This window comes from Eschrichtius robustus, chromosome 3, assembly GCF_028021215.1.
Source record: "Eschrichtius robustus isolate mEscRob2 chromosome 3, mEscRob2.pri, whole genome shotgun sequence".
Classification (NCBI taxonomy): domain Eukaryota; kingdom Metazoa; phylum Chordata; class Mammalia; order Artiodactyla; family Eschrichtiidae; genus Eschrichtius; species Eschrichtius robustus.
Window position 1 is genome coordinate 85797809 of NC_090826.1, and position 22501 is coordinate 85820309.

Below are 22501 nucleotides of genomic sequence, written 5' to 3' on the forward strand. Positions count from 1 at the left end.
ATCTCCTTCAATCTAAATTAGGTCTTGCTATGAAAGAGACTCCATACATCCTGTATTTTTCTTTATAATTTGTATTGCAAATATAGCTTTATATTATTAGTGTGATTCTTTGTTTTAATACCTGTTTCCTTCTCTATTCTGTATGCTTCATGAGGACAGAGGCTGTGTCTGTTTTATTTTTTGTACTATAGATGCTCAATTCCTAGCACACTGCTTGTCTCATGGTAGGTATATGATAAAGATTTCCTGAAAAATATACGGACTTCTTCAAAACTTCCAACTTGGTTGACTTCCAGAGCTTTATGTATTCCTACTAACGTTCTTGAGTTCACTTTACTGGACATATGGAAATGGAGGGTCACCCTAACGTGTTATCTCCTTCAAGCTGTCCATTCCTAACATCATAACTAATAGTAGGTAACATATACAGTATTTAGGATATGTTTGGTGCAGGCTAAAAGCACTTCACACACTACCTAATTTATAATCCCATGAGGCAGACTCTTTAATTATGTCCATCTTACAGATTAGTTAACTGAGGCGAGTTCATGTAGCTGCTAAATGGCAGTGGCATAATTTGAACCCAAGCAGCATAACAGAGTAGTTCCAGGCTTAATTCAGGAAACTCTTTTCCCATAAATGTAATCTGCTAAAATCTTATAAACCTTGCTACATATTTCAATGAAGGAAATAGCTTCTTAAGACTTTCTAGCAGTCACTTTCTTCAAACACGGGCTACTTACTAAAATGACACTGGTAAGCCCAAATTCAGTTTCATTAAATGCCTATGGCATTGCAGTAGGTAGAAAATCATATGTCACCTCTTATCCAAGATGACTTAATGTATTGTCTGGACTCCATTCCTTCCTTATTTGCCAAGGATATAGCTTCTTTAATCATGCCCTTTCTGGTAGCTTTAGCTATCCTTTCCGAGCGTATAAACACATGCAAGCTTAGAGTATCCTAACATATACAAACCAACCTTTCCCTCTACTACATTTCTTCTTGTCACTTTCCTTTTGATCTTTCTCAAGTTCAGGAAAGAGTATTCCATATGCCTTGTCCTTAATTTTGAAACCTTTATCCACTCTTCAATTTACCACCTGCTGGATTCTACTTTTCACCACTCCACTGAATCTGCTTAGGCCAAGATAAGCTAAAATATGAAGGTCTGATGTTTATGCTAAGGAGTTTACCTTAAGATCATGGTTAAGATGTGGGAATTTTAAGCAAAGGGTAAAACAATCAGATTTGCATTTAACAAAGAATACTTCATAATTGTTGGAGGATACATTAGATAAGAATGAGAAAAGAAGGTGGGAGGCCAGTTTGTAGAATATTTCAGAATTCCAGGAAAGAATGTGTAAAGAACTTCCCTAAGACCTTTGCAGTAGGGAAGAGCAGAAGAGGAAGAAGACATGACAGATAAAAATGGTGGACATTGGTGAATGTCCATGATCCCATTCATGAGTGAGATGAGTCATAGGATGAAATCTAGGCCGAATTTCAGGTTTCTGCTTAGGTAAGAGGGTAGATAGAGTGCTGTTCCTTGAGACACAGGACTCAGGAGGAAGATCAGGCTTAGAAGGAATGATAATCAGTTTAGTTTGAAGTACGATGGCCTTTATGCACCTTGCTTAGACTATCCAGGTGGAGGTATCCAGAAGATAGTGGGTGACACAGGTTTGAAGCATAAAAAGAGGTAGAGATGCAATCCAAAAATGGGCAGAAGACCTAAATAGACATTTCTCCAAAGAAGATATACAGATTGGCAACAAACACATGAAAGGATGCTCAACATCACTAATCATTAGAGAAATGCAAATCAAAACTACAATGAGGTATCACCTCACACCAGTCAGAATGGCCATCATCAAAAAAATCTACAAACAATAAATGCTGGAGAGGGTGTGGAGAAAAGGGAACCCCCTTGCACTGTTGGTGGGAATGTAAATTGATACGGCCGCTATGGAGAACAGTATGGAGGTTCCTTAGAAAACTAAAAATAGAACTACCATACGACCCAGCAATCCCACTACTGGGCATATACCCTGAGAAAATCATAATTCAAAAAGAGTCATGTACCACAATGTTCACTGCAGCTCTATTTACAATAGCCAGGACATGGAAGCAAGCTAAGTGTCCATCGACAGATGAATGGATAAAGAAGATGTGGCACATATATACAATGGAATATTACTCAGCCATAAAAAGAAACGAAATTGAGTTATTTGTAGTGAGGTGGATGGACCTAGAGACTGTCATACAGAGTGAAGTAAGTCAGAAAGAGAAAAACAAATACCGTATGCTAACACATATATATGGAATCTAAAAAAAAAAAAAAAAAAAGGTTCTGAAGAACCTAGGGGCAGGACAGGTATAAAGACGCAGACGTAGAGAATGGACTTGAGGACACAGGGAAGGGGAAGGGGAAGCTGGGACGAAGTGAGACAGGGGCATGGACATATATACACTACCAAATGTAAAATAGATAGCTAGTGGGAAGCAGCTGCATAGCACAGGGAGATCAGCTCGGTGCTTTGTGACCACCTAGAGGGGTGGGATAGGGAGGGTGGGAGGGAGACGCAAGAGGGAGGAGATAAGGGGATATATATATATATGTATACCTGATTCACTTTGTTATAAAGCAGAAACTAACACACCATTGTAAAGCAATTATACTCCAATAAAGATGTTTAAAAAAAAAAAGAGGTAAGGATAGAAGATAGTTGAGTCGATATATAGGAAAAGTTTAAATGAATCATAAACGGAAATGATATAGAAAGAAGGGAGCATAGAGCGGAGTCCAGACACCATCATCATGTTCTCTCTCCACCCTTTTCTCTTATTGTACCCCAACCTGCACCTGCTTCTGTCATGTGAAGCTACATGCTGCTACCTGAACTCATCAATCTTCCCCTCAAGGTCCACCTTCTGCTACCTTTTCCATCTGGTTAATATCGAGAAGAAAAAGGAACTATGTTGAACATATTTCAAAGTAAAGAATCAGCACTGTAGTAGAAGAAACATTTTTGTCTTCACAGAAATGTTAAAAGTAGTACTAAGGTCTTGGTTTCAAGTGAGGGGCTTATAGCCAAGAACTTTGGACTTTGTCAGAAGTTTTTATTTGTAAAGTTTTTTGTTAAACTCTTCCTTATGAGACAAAGGTTTACTTAAGGTATGAAACTTTTTATAGAAATTGCCCATCCTTATTAGAACTTTGTCTAACCCTTTTTTGATTCACTCTTGAAAAGTTTTGGCGAATTTTGAGACATTGGACATTTAAATGTAAAGTAAGTCATGCAATTTATGATACATTTTTTGTCATTGAATCATAACTTGAGAGATGGAAGGAGCCACTTTAAAATGCAAATATTGAGATCTTGGAATGATTGCTTATTTGTGAGAAAAAATTAAAGATCTAGCCATGTCTGATACTTTAGAGCAGAACAAATTTTAGATTAATTAAATAATCAAACGTAAATTCCAAAAGAACCATATGGGGTGAATCCATATAATCTTAAGGTAGAAAAAGCTAAACTAAGCAAATAAAGAAAGGGAGAAAACACAAAACTAGCTTTTGCCAGATATGATTTCATAAAAGTAAAACTTCTGTATGTATATCTAAAAACACCATCAGACAAATTATGAGGCAAATGGCAATATATAAAAATTTTATTTAAAAAAGTCTATAAAACAAAGATAAATACTACAACAGAAAACTGGTCAAAAGAAATAAGTAACAAATTCACAAAAGAAGAAATGGTCAAAAATATATTAAAAAATCATGCCAATCTTACTACTATTTAGACACTGGAAATTAAACAAAAAATACTTTTTTGACTATTATGTTAGTTAAAATTAAAAATAAATCTATTGTTGATGGGTGTCTAAGAATATGAGTCCTCTCTTACATTTTTTGGCAGAATGTAAATTTGCATGTTCTTCCTGGAGAACAATTTGGCACTATGTATCAAAAGCCCTAAAATTTCACCTGCAATTTCTCTTGAGAAAACAATAAGAGATCTACACAAAGATTTTTGTACAACAATAGTTATAATAGCATTATTTGTAAAAAATTCTGGAAATAGCCTAAAAATTCAACAATAGGTTAATTTTTAGAAGTTAATAAGTTCATATTATGAAATACTATAAAACCATTAGAGTGATATATAAATAATTATGAGGTTTTTATATGGAAAATTTGAGTATTCTATATTTATTTTAATGTATTACATTTAGGTTTAGAAAAAGAACTAGAATTTTATAAATCTAAATTTTAATAGTGATTAAGTTGAGGTGGTAGGATTATGGGTAAATTTTAGATTAATCTTTGTGCTTTTAACAGAGACAAAACAAAACAAACAAATGAAACTACAGAAGGTCAGGAGGAGGAAGAAAAGCAGAAAGGAAAAGAGACTTCTTTGTCCAGTGGTCTCCTCTTACAGATCTCTCATTAGATATCTGCCCCAAATCAAGTGATTAGTAGCACAGTGGTGACAAAACCCATGTGTCACAATTCCCTTACTAAACGTTATTCTCCTTGTTCTATACTGACACCTTCATCTTCCATGAGCAATCTCTAGGTATATTTTGTATATTTTCTAGAATGGATCCAAACATTTTGGTCCCTATTATGAGCCAATCTTTTCAATCCTAAGCCAACAATTCTCAATTTCACCTCCATCCCCCACTCTACCACTGTTTACTATGTGACTTGATCAAATTATTTAATGTTTTTTAGTTCCTCAATTTTCTTATCTGTAAAATGAATATAAAGATAGTACCTATCACAGGTATTGTGAAGATTAAATGAGATAAAATATGTATAGCACTTGGAACAGTATTGGCATATTAGAGCTATTGGTTGCTACATACTTCCATTGATGCTTTCAGGAGATGAAATTTCTCTCCTACTCTGGAAAATCATACTGGAATATGAGTAAAAGTGAATTTATTAGAGGACAACTGCTCGAATTAAAAATACAATCATACACACACACAGAGCTCACTTTTGGTAACAACATCATGGCTCTAGAGATCAAGTGTCATCTAATACCACCACGAATATCTCTGGGACAGGGACAGATCTCTATCTTCCTTCTTCCTCTAAAACATAAGCTCTGCCCCACTCTATAGAAATATAAAGCCTTATAGAAAGCAAGATGAAATGAGCAGTCATTGTCATAGCAAATGTAATTCCTCACTTTCCAGAAATAGTTGCACCTATAACTGGTGAAAATTCCCCCTCTCTCTGCAGAAAAACCTCACCATTGTCAGCTACCATTATGCTTTCTGACAGGACACACCATATTCCTAGAAATGACAACAGGTATTATAGAATGGGTATAGACACCCTGGGAAGAAAAACAAGGTAGTGGAAAATCCACTGGACATTGAGAAAAATCTACCATAGCAGCCCCTTAATACGTCAGCACTGTTATGGTCTTAGTGATGGGAAGATGGTGTCAATGGTGTCTTGAGGCTTATGTAATGTAATACCAGGGGTACTTCAATTTGGATCATCTCTGAAGTAACAATTTAGGAGAGGAATGTAAGCCTGTACTATTTCTAATAAGACTCCTCGTCTCTCCTTGAGACTTTAAAAAATGTTTACTTACTTTCCTGACTTCCCATTTCTTTGGTTTATTTAATTCTGCTGAGTTTGATATTTTATTTGGATTAGTGATCGGCTAGCTTTAATTCAACTTCAGCAGGTTTTTTGTTTGTTCTGTTTTGGTTTTGCTTCTAGGTTTTGCTTCTATATTCCCAGACAGAATAGAAGCCTACAAAAGGCCGCAATGCTTTTATAATCACCTTGCTCTTCCTTTATTTCAAATATAAATAATATTTTTCTTTTGAATTTTGTATACATAAGGAAAAGATGGAGATCTTACATTTATTTCAAATTAATTAAGTAGGAAAAAACAAGTAGGGACAATTCCCACTTAACCCCACATCATATATTAGTTATAGCCAAAGGGTGGGGGGTATAAGAGCCAAAGGATCTCGCTTCTTCTTTACCTTCAGTGTCCAGTTCATCCTTCTAGTATCACACAAATAATTTAAAGGAAACAGCTCAAGAGACTCTTTGGGGCTATTATACTGCTGAAAGTCCCAAGTGTTCACTTTATTTGGAATTATGGCGTTCACGTGCTGGTAGAATTTGTGTTCAGCCACTTCCATATTTCCTTTCAGAACTCTGAATAACTTAGCCCTCTCAACATCGTCTAAATTCCACTGTTTTTAGCATAGGACACATTTCTTCTTTCTCATAGATAGAGGGGATTTTTAAGGGTTCCAACTCCTGCTTGACTACTAAAGAGGAATTTCAAAGCGCTCCTAAGAGTAAGCTTTTCAGCTGATGCTTCAACCAGGAAATGGAGATAGTCACTAAATGGAGAAGAGTAAGTTTCAGTGACTGAAAACCACATTCCCTGATGGGGACTTCAGAGAGAATGTGGACCTGTAATACTCCTTTTTTTCTTTTTTTAAAATTATGATTACTTTAAAATAATTCCATCTTGAGGGAGGTGGGCAGGAGGGAAGTAGGTGTGGCTATAAAAGGGCAAGCTGAGGGATCTTTGTGCTGATGGAACTCATATCTTGACTGTGGTGGTGGACACAGGAACCTACCCATGGGGTGAAATGACACAGAACTAAACACACGTGTGTGCTCACACATGCAAATGAGTAGAAGTACAACTGGGGAAATCTGAATAAGATCCGTAGATTGTATCTGTGTCATTATCCTTGTTGTGATGCTGTATTACAGTTTTACAACATGCTACCATTGGGGAAACTGGGTAAAGCGTACATGAGACCTCTCTGTATTATTTCTTACACCTGTATGTGAATCTACATCTTTTTCAAAATAAGAAGTTAAAGAAGAAAAATAAGAAATATAATGCACACATAATTCCATCTTAATGATGATTTTTGATATTATCCAGAAAATAATTTCCTGAAACCCAAATTTGTACAGGCTTTCCCAAGGCTGAACCAGAGAAAGTCTGTCCAAAATGTAAGGTATCATGTTGATATTGATGGTGCATATTGATCATTTAGTTGTACTGTATGACTAAGATACCTCTTCGATTTAATTGTAGATTACAGTAATTTTTAAATGAGTGTAAGAAGACAAAGAATTCACTGTAATATTTTATGGCCTATTTAATACATCCAAAATTTGTATGAAACACATATTTGACAGTGTTCTAAAAAGTATAAAATATACAAATAAAAGAGGCTATCCTGTCACTGCAGACAGAATTTTTAAAGCTCAATATATTTTAAAAACAAAATCAGTGGTACATTTAAACAGGAAATAAACACAAAGTAAACAGTAAAATAGACATACTTACATATACAGTTTAATCTTTACCTTAATAGTGGGAATAGGCCTTTTGGGGATAAAATGGTTTCTCTCAAGTGGTGGAAAAGTTGCATTTTGTTCTTTCAGTCTAATCTTTTCCTCTGCTATGATTTTCTTGCGCTGCTCAAGATAAGGTCCAAAACTTGGCAGTTTCTAATAGGAAAACACACAAATAAGAAAGTATGTTAGCTCACAGAAGAGAAAAATGTGAGGATATAAACACAAATATTATAAACAAACAAATGTGTGTTTTGAGACTGTTTCACGTATACTGTAACAAGGTCTTCATTCATTCTTGGACACTATAGTCTTCTACGTATCAGAGTCCATTAATTATTAAAAAGAACACAATAGCACAACACCTTTACCAAATATGTATGTATTAGATATACAAATATTAATTGAAATACATTTCTAAACAGAATAAAATTCACAATGGTAAACCAAACCATTCACTTAAAACAATAGCTATTAGTTAAACCATTTGTTTAGTTCATATAGACAGAAGGTGAAACCTATTGATGCTTTTTTTCCTCTTCATCAGGTTTTTAGCACAATATAGACACAGCCTAGTCTCTGACAAATGCTTTTGTCAATAGCAAAGGTACTTTGCCAAAGTTCAAATCTGTATCTCTGTTTTATTGTGTTCAAATTCTCACTACATCTCTTTAAAGATTGTAACTAATGTTGATTGCAGTTTACTGGAATAGCTGAAAAACAAAATGGTAAAAATATTGATTTCTCTGCACAGAAAATAAAGTTTATTTTGCATGAAAGAGGCAAAAATAGAAATGAAAAGCAGAGGAAATATCACAGTGCTTAAACAAACTCCCTCAGTATTCAAAATCACATTATGGAGCTTTAAATCTCAAGGTTATTCAATTGTACTTTACAAAGTTCATTTAGAAAGATACCTGGGTGTCATGGAAAAATGCTAAGTGGTTTCACGTTAACACGAATATGCCCTCACACTATTCATTATCCTACAATTATTTCCTCTTCACTTTGTCCTTCTCTTCTAGAACCTTTGATCTTCACTTTTACTGACATATACTGCTGGTGATAGACACCACTGAATTCCAAATGTTCTGTGTCTGCCTGGAACCTGGAATTGCTAAGTCTCTTTTCAAAGACTGCAAAAATACCACCCCACCCCCCCAGCTCTCCTGCAGAATAAAGCAGATTTACCTAGCCAATGAAGGCTTGGAAAACTACAGCATTCCAAGGTCATCCTGATCTCTGCCCTAGCAAGTAATTAGGTGAAAAAATCACACTTGTTTTAAAACGCTGGCCTCTACCTACCAGGTTGCATAACACTCTAGGAATATGAGTTCTCTGGTCCTTTAGAGATGTCACTACGGTAGGTAAACTAAACTTAAACTGTGTCCCAATTCAGCCAATCTGCAACTGAAAATTTATATTAGCAGAAAATATTCATGTGGAACTATCTAAGATTGTTACTTCCATTACCAATTTACTGTAATTATGTCAACAAGTTGAGCAAATAGAAACAATGTTATGAATGCCAAATTAATACACACAATTAAACCAGAACTATATACTTCATCTCCGCACTTTAATGCTTTTCTAAATTACAATATTTAATGATTACAGTACTATGAAATGATATGACAGAGAGAGAAAATATATGAATATGTTGTATCTATTTTATCGTAAAATAAGTGATGCTGTCTTGTTAAAAAGCATAAAATAGAGTATAAAACAAATCCTCAATATTATCACATATGTAAGCCCCTGTAATGTAGAAAAGACAGTGCTTGCTTGTCCTATTATGAAATGATTCTTCTCCTAGGGCAGGTGAGGTGTTACGGATTACACTTGGTGCCAAAGAAATGCCCCGAGGGTCCTTTCTTTGGTGAATGCACCTCCACTTGATATAAATCTTGTCAGAATATCAATCTCCCCACACTTCTCTTACACATCAAGGACACCTCTACCCTAATCTTATATCCTTGAAGATTATTATCAAGACTTCTTAGTGTGAAACACATGACCTCTGAGTCTAGCAGATCAAGGCAAGCTCTATGAAAATCTGAACCATTATCCTGATTCCTTGATGGGGCCTTACCTTCCTCAACACTATCTCATTCCACCTAAATGTTCTGTAAAATTATTCAAAAGAAATTATTCTCAGAACTTTTTAATCTATCTTCTTTTAAACATAGACCAGAGGAGATATTTTTTTCCATTTAGATTATTCTTTATCCAGAGAGAAATAAAGCAGTTAAATTTAAACTGTGATGATTTCAAATTGTTCCAATAATGGTAATAATAATAATAATAATTAATAATAGGAAATCCCTTGATTCAGAATAGAATACAGCCTGAATAGGCACCAACCACCTGATGTTTTCTGTAACTTCTTTGCCATGGTTGACCACATTTACCATATTTAACTAATGCAGCCTTTCCATAACTAAAGGTGCTATGATTCTAATGTGCTAATCTTTTATAACTAGTCCTAAGGAGAGGTTTTCAATTTAACATAGAGATTCCTATAGGATTTTCTTTGTGTGTGGGTTGAAGAATCAGTGGAAAAAAAGAAAACTGTTGCCAAAGTTTTCTTTAAATTGAAAGCACACCCACACAGAATATCAGTGACTGCCCCCTTGCCGTTCTGCCATTTATCTCCAAATCAAAGAGGGTCTATTTGCATGTAGCTTCTCACTGCCATATGGAGATCCCAGAGGCCGAAGTGTTGTAGTACCAGGTTCCAAAACTTCAAGCCTGCCATAGTCATTTTGCTTTCTGCATTAGTATGAGAAATTTCACTGCCTTTAAAAAATTATTATTATATCGCACGTTAGAATGCCTCTAGGAGAGCTGAGAACTGAACATTTGAAAAGTTAAATTTTCTGCAAATAAAAAGATCAATTCTCCCCTGCACCAGAGGATCACATATTACATTTAGGCATATGTTTGTGTTCAGATCTTGCCAAAGGAACAAACCAGATCAAAATAAAAATAAGGAAGAGTGAAGGTGAAGGCAGAGCAGGCCACTGTATATGTGTGCAATCAGCGATGATTAATAAAGCATTTAGTTCAAATCTCTGTCTGAACATATAGTTAATTGATTTCCTATTGCAGGAGGAGAAGCAGCAGGGCCTGACAGGGCACGCAGCAGGAGCTTTTCCTCTTCATTCATTATTTTCTTGCAGAAAAAGTTGTAGCCTGCGGTAACTCAAAGAGAGCAGTTTTGAGCGTCATGCTATATTTCTTAAACAAAGGAAAAAGTTCTTTAGGACTCTCGAAAGCTGCTTTGTAACTGATGAGCTGAACAAAGCTCAGAAATGGTGTGATTTTTGTTTCAATGCTTTCTCCAGGGATTCATCATTGATGAATTTGTCCTCACCAGAAAAGCTAAATCCTACTCATTTAAAGATAACAGTATCTCACACTAAAACTGTCTCTGTCCAGATATTAAAAGCATTACACTGCCGATAGAAAAGTGACAACATAATGAATCAACAAGGATACCTTAAGCCAGCAAAGCTTTAAGGTAAAGAGGTCTATTTGGATTATAATTTATTCATGGATCAATCTAAAGGTAATTGAGCATCTTATGAAGTAGAAGAGGGTTCTTGTTTCTAATAGAAGCAGGCACTAGTATCTTCCAGTTTAAATTGCATAATTTTTATGAGAATGGCCGCAAGTTGGCTAATAGCACTGGTCTATAGTGTTGTAAGAGATCAACTCTTATTTTCCTAATCATACTCTCTCATCTGATTTGAAACAATGAGGGCAAGAAAAGTAATTTCTTTGATATTCAAATGGTAATAAGTTAAAAGATAAAATGATTTCAGGTTTATACTGAGTGCGAGATATATATATGTATATATATAGTGCATATACTGTAAATACACACACACACACACACACACACTGAGTACAATATACATCTATGTGTATTTTAAATTGTATATATATTTTGCACTCAGTATAAACCTGAAATCCAAATATATATATGTCTCATTTCTGTGTGTATACACTGACAGATTGAAGAATAAATTAGAGGTAAAGGATTTAGTATGCTTCACGACTAAGAATTTATTTTATATTTTTTACAAAAACACGTTCACATATGACTTAGTTACACTATCTATCTTTTGTCATTTATTCAACGTATACAATATCAAATGCCTACTCTGGGCCAGGAACTGTCCTTCGCTACATTAAAGGTTGAATAATTTCCATACGTAATGTGTGTAATTATCATTGCGACTAATTTTATAAGTATCTCCTGTCATTCATTAAGGGGTGGTGTCAGGCTGAATTATATGTCAAGTATATCTGGTTATTGCAGTTATCTAAAGGCATTGTACACAAAGCTCCTTGGAAAACTATTTAATCTCAATCAAATGACCAACAAAGAGAAAAGTGAAGAAAACAAACTTTCAAAGAGTTGATCTTTAACAAAACTCAGAAAGGCAACGGAGTACTCTTGGATACCTAAAATAAAAAATGCAGGAGCACGATGGCTGGGAACCTGGGTTCTCTGAGTGTGTTCCTAGCACACCCTAATTTCTTTTTTTTTTTTTTTTTTAAACATCTTTATTGGAGTATAATTGCTTTACAATAGTGTGTTAGTTTCTGCTTTATAACAAAGTGAATCAGTTATACATATACATATGTTCCCATATCTCTTCCCTCTTGCGTCTCCCTCCCTCCCACCCTCCCTATCCCACCTCTCTAGGTGGTCACAAAGCACCGAGCTGATCTCCCTGTGCTATGCGGTTGCTTCCCACTAGCTATCTATTTTACATTTGGTAGTGTATATATGTCCATGCCCCTGTCTCACTTCGTCCCAGCTTACCCTTCCCCCTCCCTGTGTCCTCAAGTCCATTCTCTACGTCTGCGTCTTTATACCTGTCCTGCCCCTAGGTTCTTCAGAACCTTTTTTTTTTTTTTTTTTTTTTAGATTCCATATATGTGTTAGCATACGGTATTTGTTTTTCTCTTTCTGACTTACTTCACTCTGTATGACAGTCTCTAGGTCCATCCACCTCACTACAAATAACTCAATTTCGTTTCTTTTTATGGCTGAGTAATATTCCATTGTATATATGTGCCACATCTTCTTTATCCATTCGTCTGTTGATGGACACTTAGGCTGCTTCCATGTCCTGGCTATTGTAAATAGAGCTGCAATGAACATTTTGGTACATGACTCTTTTTGAATTATGGTTTTCTCAGGGTATATGCCCAGTAGTGGGATTGCTGGGTCGTATGGTAGTTCTATTTTTAGTTTTTTAAGGAACCTCCATACTGTTCTCCATAGTGGCTGTATCAATTTACATTCCCACAAACAGTGCAAGAGTGTTCCCTTTTCTCCACACGCTCTCCAGCATTTATTGTTTCTAGATTTTTTGATGATGGCCATTCTGACCGGGCACACCCTAATTTCAATCATTGTGCACTTGGCGTGATGCAAGGAAGTGTGGGAGACAGACATGAGAGGTCTCTGCTCTGTTCTGTCTGAATTCAGTTACTTTTCTTCTTCCCTTCCTTCAATTATGAGAGTAATCAATTACTTACATTTGATCCTGATTTTTATTCCAAAATCTGCTTTCACATGGCTTACATTCAGAAACTCAGGTTTTCCCCATGAATAACTGGCTTGTAATACTTAATCACTCATATAACAGTAAGCCATTTTTCATGATATTATCAGATTTGGACAGTGGAAAACAATAAGAAGACAAAGAGAGAAGGACCGTCTGTACATTATATTACCGTAGTACTATGTGGTGCCCAGTGGTGCAAATTGGGACACTGGAGTTGGACATGCAAAATATATGAAATTAATGAAATATAACTCTTAGTTTAACCTCATAAATTTAAGTGGACAACTTCGGATAAAAAATGCAACGTCTATAGCAGTCAAAAGCAAAGATAACTCATGCTTCATAGTGAAAGCAGAAAGCCAGCATTTGCATAGTGGTTAGGATACTGATTTAGAAGTCAAATTTGCATTAAAATCACAGTTTTACACTCATTAGCTGTGTGACTATGAGCCAATTACTTAACCATTCTGCTACTAATTTTCCTTATCAATGAAATGAGAATGATAGTATCTAACTCACGATACATTTAATGCTTGGTATAAGCATTAAATGGAATAATATTTGTAAAGTGCATGCCTGCCAATTTATTCCCACAAGCCTTAACTGCTTATGTTGCACTGTGTACCAGGCTCTGTATTTCCACGTTTGCTCATGCTACAACGAGCCCACCCTGTCTTTTTTACCTGGTACATGCCCATTTGGCGTTTTCCTCTCAGCTCGGTATTCACAGCATTGCAGTAATGTCCTTTACTGACTCCCCTCTGTCCCCAGTGTTAGGGGCCCCTTGCAGTGCTGCAGGGCACTATGGGCACTTTTTAGCCTTGCACTTATGCCACTGCCTTATCACTATTCGCCTCTGCCTCCATCTTCTCCACTTGAGGTCCTAGTTAGTTTTTGATCCAGCACGTAACAGGTACTCAATATGTTTCTTCCCCCCCTTGTTTTTGGCTTGTTGCTTAGCTTTTTTCTCAATAGGTTTTTCAAAACTTGAAAAATTATTGAATGAATGCATGCATGAATATCTTGAATGTATTTTAAAAATCCTGCTGGTGGTTTGAAATGTCAGACAATCCCAAACAATTACTTTCAGAAAGAAATTAAGTTACAGAAATAGGTTCTTTAAAATTAAAAATTATATCATACTTACACAACAGCTGTGATTCATAAATTTAAAAAAAAAACACTTGTAGAGTGCAAGACACTTACAATTTATATATAAAAGACAATCTGTCTCCTTAAAGAGCCTGTAGTTAATAGCAATTGCAATTCTGCAAGACAGAGGCTGTGGCACAGGTGACCCAGGATGCCAGATGAACAATGACAATGTGCCCCTAACCCCGGCTGAGAGCACAGAACTTTTCTAGAAATGACATCCGAGCTGAGTTCTGAAGGATAGGGTGAAAGTCGGTTGGCAAGTAGTGAAGTTGGAGGTGTGAGGGTCAGGAGAGGGGAGGAAAATCCTCCAAGTGGAAGAAACACCAGAGGGAGAAGGGTGATACTTTGGAAGAGATGCTGGGAGCCAGCAGACTGCTGACCCTCTGCTCCGTGTTTCATAAGATACAAAGGGTGAGCAGCTTCTTCCGTGAAGGGGAAGCAGAGCACATTTTGTTGTGAAGTGATAAAGTCGGGATGTAGGTTAGGAAGAATGGCAACCAAGAGAAGAAAAGCTAACATGAATGGAATGCCACCAAAGGATGAAGGAGATTAAGACTTGCTTTTTGCCAAGGACTGTGCAGGTGCTGGAGCTGCAAAGACAACTAGGAGGTGGTTCTTTCCAAAAGCAGTTTATGGCCTGTAGGAAGACTGACTCATATTCAGTGGAACTGAGGTGAGAACGTTATTGCTTTATATTGAAATATCATTTAAATGATGTATAGCAGATTCCTCTAAAGAAATAAACTTCATTGCTTAAAGCGATAACTTTTAAAGCAATATCTTTAGCTTGGAGTTCGGGAGATTAAGCCCTGATGGCATGACTGAAGAGAAACAAAACCAAAGAGATGGTCAAACCACTATGCATGAGAAATGCAGAAGAATTTTGAAGCAGAGACGCAAGAGGGAAGAGATATGGGGATATATGTATATGTTTAGCTGATTCACTTTGTTATAAAGCAGAAACTAACACACCATTGTAAAGCAATTATACTCCAATAAAGATGTTAAAAAAAAAAAAAAGAAAGCAGAGAGGACAGGGAAGAGGAACGTGCAGGAAGAGAAGGAAAAGCGAGAGATGTAGAGGGAGAAGAGCCTATTGATGTGATGACTGGAGTACTTCTATAAAGAGGAAGCACTAATACCCAATTTTAAGCAATCCAAATCCTCCTCTATGACCCCTAAAACTTTAAAAACGTCTCCTACCCACTTACATATCCTGGAGAGAAATTTGGAAGAAAGTCAGGGAAATAGGGTTGAGTTTCATGGTTGGATTGGCATATATTCTCAAAGAATAGAGACCAACAAGAGATAAGATTTGAGGGAGATTCAGAAATCAGTGGGAATAGGAATTTATTGCCAGAAGTGACATAGAGAACATAATCTCTAGGAATTTTGTAGCAATATCCAGAAGGATGGGACTGGTTGATCTCAGGTGACATTTGGGTTATGTAGGTAACTATAAGGAAGAAAGGGATAAACAGAGGAAGAGATGCACACACAGTTTGATGTAACCCTGATCTAATGAGCAATTAATTCCAACTAAGAGACTTCTTAGTGAAGGAGGAATTTAAATTGTGATGAAAGATTATAAAAGGGAGAAATAGTGCGTGGTGTTGGAAAGGGGGAAAAAAAGAGAAAGGAATGGATGAGCAAAGGGTTGAAACATTAAGAAACTACAGAATGAACTTATTCTTACATGACTAAAACAGAGTAAGTGCCTGAGGAATAGTAGCAGGTAAAGTTGGGAAATCTATGAAGGCCTCTGAATTCTGGGCAAAGCAGTTTGGATTTTTATTCTTCAGGGTGTAGGGAAACACCAGATATTTGAAAATATGTAGTCAGGGCTTTGTGGTGGCAGAAAGAAGGATGAATTGTGGGTAGGTGCTTTAGAAAAAAGAGGAGAATGATCCAGAATGTTGGAGATGGGATTCCGATTGTAGCAGAAAAGGGAAATAGATGACATACATTTTTTAAAAGATTATACAGTACTCTGGAAAATAGACAGCCACTACTGACTACACATCCCAACTCCAACAGTACACATTGATCTTCACTCCCTCACAACCCACCAGCTGCTGCACCCCTGCTCTGACAGGGACTCCTGCCTGAAACCACCTAGCTTTCATTCTTTCTGACACAGAACCCTCTCTGACAAACTTCTGTCTCTACCTCTTTGCTGCTCATCTTTCTGCAAATGACCCCTCCTCTCTCACCATCCCCTGCTCAATCAGAGTCTCAAACATTTTCAAAATCACATGGGAACTGTGTTCATGGGTGGCTTCATAGGCTGTGAACTACAGAAGAGTTACACCTTAGTGAAAATGAACATAAAACAATGGCGGTAGGGAACCTGGGAGGGATGAAATAGGATTGGTTTTTCTTTCCGTGCATGCTGGAGGACTCCTGCTTGTGTTTTGTAGTGATGATGAATTGGGGGAGAAGTGAAGGAAATCAACTTCCTCAACAATAGCTCTAGTGAGAGGTGATTGTAAGTCCTATACAGGAAGGAACTGCACCATCATTATTATCTTCATCAAAATCAGCATGTTTATTGAGCACCGCTATACACCAAGTCCTTTGCAAAGCGCATGAGTACCTAATCTCTTCTTCACTGCAACCCCATGAGGTGGGTATTGTTCTTGTCCCCGTTTACAGATGAGAAAACTGAGGCTCAGAAAGGCTAAATAACTTGCTCCAGTTCTCTTATTAATAAATGGCAGAGCCAGGATTCAAATTCTAGTCTGCCAGATGCTAGACTCTGCTACGCTGTCACTCATATTTCGATGTAGTACTTACAAAGCTTATTAAAATGAGTATCTAATGTATTTTTGATTGATATAAAGAAGCATACTACTCACATATCCCATTCCTTGAAATCTATGCTTCCTGTTTTTCTTTTTCCACAAACTGTGAAGTGAAAAACACCTCACACAGTAGACATCATTAAAGAAAATGCTGAACACATGCCATGCAAAATATCTGTATTAGTTTAGTCCTGTTTATTACTGGCCTCAAGTTTAATGAGCTCAAGTTAATACAGGTGAAAGGCCAGAGTGTTACATGTAGCGGTTAATGAAATACCATAGAGCTGCTGAGAAAATGATTAGCAGCCAAATGTGAATTTAATATACTTCATTCTCAAGATGCAGCGCCCCGTGGGAGGCATCTTTCTGGGGGAAATAATGTGGTACATTGGAAGTAGCACTTGCTTCCGAGTTGGGAGATGGGGCTCCGATCTCAGCCTTGCTGTCAGCTCTCCTTGTGACCTACGGCAGTGTAGTGACTCCCTCTTAGTCTCAGTTCTCTTATCTGTAAAATGAGGAGGTTGGACCAGATAATGTATAAGGTTCCTTCCAGTGTGATGTTTTGTTTTGTTTTCAAATTCAGTTAGAAATCCTTAGGGCTTCTGCCCAGGTAGCATCACATAGTCTGTGGATGAAACGTTGGATTGAGTCATAAATTATATTGATATATACCTCTTTCCCTCCTATTTAACTATAGAACATTCTGCATCTGTTGAAGCTGTAAAATATGGATATTATAAATAATGTTTATCAAACTCCTAAGGTTGGAGTTAAACTGTTTTAGGCTTCATCAGTACAACCACAGATAGCATTGCTATTTTATCTCATTATTAAATAATGAAATCTGTATAGATAATTAACAGAAATAAAAACAATTTTAAAAAGAAAGCTATTATAATCTGTATAAATTGGGAAATTCCTACGATCACAACTAACACTACACTGTAATTATCTTTACAAAGTTTGATGTCTAGCTACAAACTCACCTGAGACATACTCTATACAAAATCAACTACACACATATTAGAAGTAGATATAAGTGATAACAGGCATGAAATTGCCAAGTGAGTAAGATTAAAACACAAATACACTTCGACTGCATTTGTGTATATTCAAAGTTTTAGGTTGTTAAGGGAAAATAGAGCCTTCTACTAAAGCAGTGCAATATACAGAATGGTCACTCGTCTTGGGATGCAGAGACTAAGACGCTTAGTTTCTAAGACAAATCACCTGCCCTCTGTGAGCCTCAGTTGTCATCTGTGTAAAACAGAAATAACAATGACCACTCTTCCTCCCTACTCTTCATAATTTTTTGAAATAGGAAGGCACTAATAGATTACTAAAATACAGCTTTTACCATTTTAAAAACGATAAAGCAGCGTAGAACCCAAGTGTTTTTTTTAATATATTGAATATAAATATGATTTATGCTCAATATGATAAACAATATAAAGATGAAGTATGCTGAATTATAAAAATGTCACAAAATACTAGCTACACATGAAGAAAGACTTCCTGAGCTATAGTTCTTCCAATGCTTTAGGACGACTTGAATGAAATAATTGGCTTTTGAAATCCACCTTCAAAATGCTACTGCTTTCATGGCTAAATATTGCATAGGATGTCAAGGGCAAACACCAATAAGGGAAAATGGAATAAAAATTACTTCATTCAATGGTATGGAAGCAAAGGAAAACAGAAAAATGGAGTGATGAAGAAAATGGGACTGCTATAAATATGAGAAATGCATTCAGGATTCAGGCTATATTTGGAGCCAGAGTAGAAGATTAATCAATCTTTTCCATATTTATTCAATATGATACCCTAATATTTCCCTACACAGAAGCACCTGGATTACTGCTTTAAGCCTTCTTACCTCAAAGTGTGGCACAAGACAAAAACTGTTACATTTTGATACAATCAAAACTATTTGGAGTTACATTTCAGGACATACCGGAAAGAAAGATCATCATTTTGAAAGTCAATTTTTAGGGTTTCTATGTTAAGCAGGAGATTTATATTGGAGAGAAAATAAAAGTAAGTGCAAGTTTTTAGTTGAAAGGAAAAGACTTTTCTAACATAATTAATTACCATGCTAGTAGGAAGTATTTAACGTGGGAAAAGACTCTTTTATATGCATGGCAAAGTGCTCCATAAGCAATAGCTTCTGCATACAGAATAGAAAACACTAGCTAACACCCATCTGTAACATCAGACTCATATCCAAACCTAGGTCACTACTGAAGGCAATCCTTGCCCCACAGATTTGGATTTTCCTCTCTGTCTCTTCCACATCACTTTCTAAACTATAATATCATTATTTATGTATTTTCTATTTTTCTGACTAGATCATAAACATTTTGAGAACAGGATACTTTTTTAACACGTTTTATCATTCCTCTTAATTCTTTACATATAGTTGGCTTTAATTAAATATTTGATGGATGAATGAAGGATTAAAATCAACAGAAAGCTGTGCTGACAAGAAATTTCAGCTAACCATATGTGGTCACAGCTTAATGATGACAATAAGTGATATAGTCTAAACACTTTTCATATAAAATATTCAGAAAGATTCTCTCTATGCACAACGCTGGGCAAGAGTGGGATTGATCTAATGCCTAATGACCAGGCAAATAAAATTTAGCCTGGTCCATAATATTGCATAAACCAATCCCTGATAATAACAGGGAATTGTAAAAACAAATAGCATTTGTAGTGATAAGGTATTGTAAGGTATAGTTCCAGCAATCAATTTAGATTCAATGGCTTAGAGCTCAATACAAATAATTTCTTTGTATTTTCCAGGTTCTTTGTTTAAAGTTTTCTATCAAGAAAATAGTAATGACCAACTATTTCATTTTCCTATTCATAACAAAAAAATCAAACAACAAAACATTTTATGGACCATAGTTACAAAAACCATTATTTTATTAAAAATTTACTTTGAACAATTGTGAATCTAGGCAATTACCACATTAAGTCAAATACTCAGCTTCAGGAAAAGAATAATCCACTTGATTCTGTGGCCTTTACGAAGGCCATATGGCTGCGCAGTACATGCTACTGTTCTTTTGACCCCCTACCCCAGCCATTGGCTGCCATAGTCTTTTATAAAGATGAGCCTAATGCTTTGCATTGGCTAATACCACAAAATGAGGACAGCAGTCAAAGAAACCAGCCATTAGTACATAATTTTCTGAGCCTCATCAGACATCAGCCAATTGTTGAATATCACATGTCCTAAGAATCATTAGCACCAAACTCTAAAACTCTTATGTAGCTCTAAATTTCTAAAACCATAAAACCATAGCGGTTATGGTTTTAGAAATTGTTTTTGTGTATTATCTCAATTTCCACAATACATGATTATTATAATATTGCTGAAACTTGAGGCCCCACAGATGTGGCAAACACTTAATGCCCAAGTCCACATAACAGTAGGCAGCAGAGCAAACTCAAACCTAGGTCTCCCAACTCCAAGCTTAGCCCCTTCTCCTCTATATGGACTGGCCATGTCCTCCCCAAGCTTTTTGGCTGCTATTTCACCTAAAATTACTGTATGGTTTTTGGCATTTGACCAAGGGAAAGATCTAATAAAATGTGTTCTTGTGGAAGGCTCATTCTATGTGCTAAGCATTGAAGATATAACAGAGGGCAAAATAGATATGATCCCTATCCTCAGGGAGTTTGTAGTAGTTTGTCATGTAATAGGATTAAACATAAATAAATAATCCTATGAATATATACAACATTTATCACAATTTTCAATGATATATAGTTATCTGATTATTTGTTTAAAGTCTAATCCTATCAGACAACAACCTCTAACCCTTTGCTTTACTCACCAGGCAAAATCTTAGCCCGTATTTAACTCAATTATCCAGCTATTCTATATTTACACTTGAAAACTGAATATGGCTGGAGAATATGACTGCTCTCCATCCCCCAAATGGGCACTAAGTACTCAGTAAGCCTTGGTACGTTACCACTGTCATCCTTGAGCTTTCTCACTACAAAATGACATTCTTATACCTTCTTTCTCCTCCTAAAAACAAAACTGCCACTCTTTCTCATTGTTAGTTGATGATCTTGGTTAAAGATCATTACATTATTGGTTAACATTTTTGAAGTAATTGTTCTATTCTAAATTTTATAAATCCACCCCATCTGTACTATCATTCTTCATCTTTTCTTCTTGTTATGAGGGGAAGCGTCCTGGTTCTTTCAAAGGCTCCACTGAGGGCTCTATCTCACATCTGCCTGGTCATCCGAAGGAATGTGCCTCTGTAATTTTTATCTCTGCCCACCCCATGATTCACTCTCACTTTAAAAAAGTATTTCCATTAACACACAGATGTGCTTTAATCTCTCATCCTGAAAACAGATACATAAAACAAATAAAATAACTCCTTTGAATCTACAGCCACTCCTAGGTATTATTTATCTACTGCCTTTTAAATTTCTTTTAAGAATGGTTAATAGTGTCTGTCCTCACACTCTCACCTCCCATTTACTCCTCAGTATACTCTTTTCAGGAATTTGTCCTCCATTCCAAACCACGGAAATGCTTTGGTAATGAGGTCAACAAACACCTTTATTTCTCAAATTACATGGCCACATTTTTGTGCTCATTTTACTTTATCTCTCAGAAATATTCAACCTAGATAAGCCCTCCCTCCTTCTTAAAATACTACCCTTCTTTTCCTCCTACATCACTTCTGTATTTCTTTTGCTGGTTAAATCTTTCTTTGTGAAACTTAGAATATCCAAGGCTCAGTCCTAGGCACTCTTTTTTCCCCCCTCTGTTGACATACTCTTTCCAAGTGATTTAATCTTGTCTTATGGTCTTAAATATCATTTAAACTATGGCTTTCAAATTTATAGCTCCAGTTCTATTCTTTAAACTGAGCTCTAGACTCTTATGTCCAGCACCTTAATTAACATATTTAATTAAATGTTGAGAAGCAATCTCAAAAATTGACATGTCTTAAGTAGATTCCTTGTTATTTCACTCCAAATAGGTTTCTTTTCCAATCTTTCCCATCTCAGATAATGGAGTGACTGCTCACCCATTTGCTCAAGTAAAAACCTTAGGGTTATTCTGGCTTCTTTCTTCCCCTTACCATCCTGTGTAGATTAATCCTTCAGCAAAACCTTCAGGCTCCATCCCCAACACACATCCCCAAATTCCCCACTCCTCACCATCTTCATTGATAAGGCACTAGTCTAAGGCTTCACTGTCTCTCACAGTGAACATGGCAATAGCCTCCTAACTGACCTGCCTGCTTTCTCTTTTGACTTGCTATAATGTATTCTCCACATAGCAACCAGAGCAGTTATCTCAAACACAAATGAGAACAGGTCACTCCTCTGCTTAAAATTCTCCAATGATTTCCCAGCACACTTAAAATAAAATCTATAAGCTTCACAATGACTGTAGATTTATCTGGTCCCCGACTACTTCTTCAGTTTTCTTTTTTACTGTTCTCCTCTTAATTCACTATACTGCAGGCACACTGGTCTTGCTTTTCTCAAGTCTTATAAATTCCTATAGGCTTAGGGACTTTACAGTTAAAGTA

At 36.2% G+C, this 22501-nt stretch overlaps 1 protein-coding gene across 1 annotated transcript in view; it reads right to left on the reverse strand.

The window, feature by feature from the left end:
- Window positions 1-22501, reverse strand: part of DPYD (dihydropyrimidine dehydrogenase) — a 796991-nt gene that overhangs the window by 14610 nt on the left and 759880 nt on the right. Inside the window, exon 21 of the mRNA XM_068540384.1 lies at window positions 7385-7528. Within this exon, the coding sequence (XP_068396485.1) occupies window positions 7385-7528 (144 nt within the window). The remainder of the gene's footprint in view (window positions 1-7384; window positions 7529-22501) is intronic.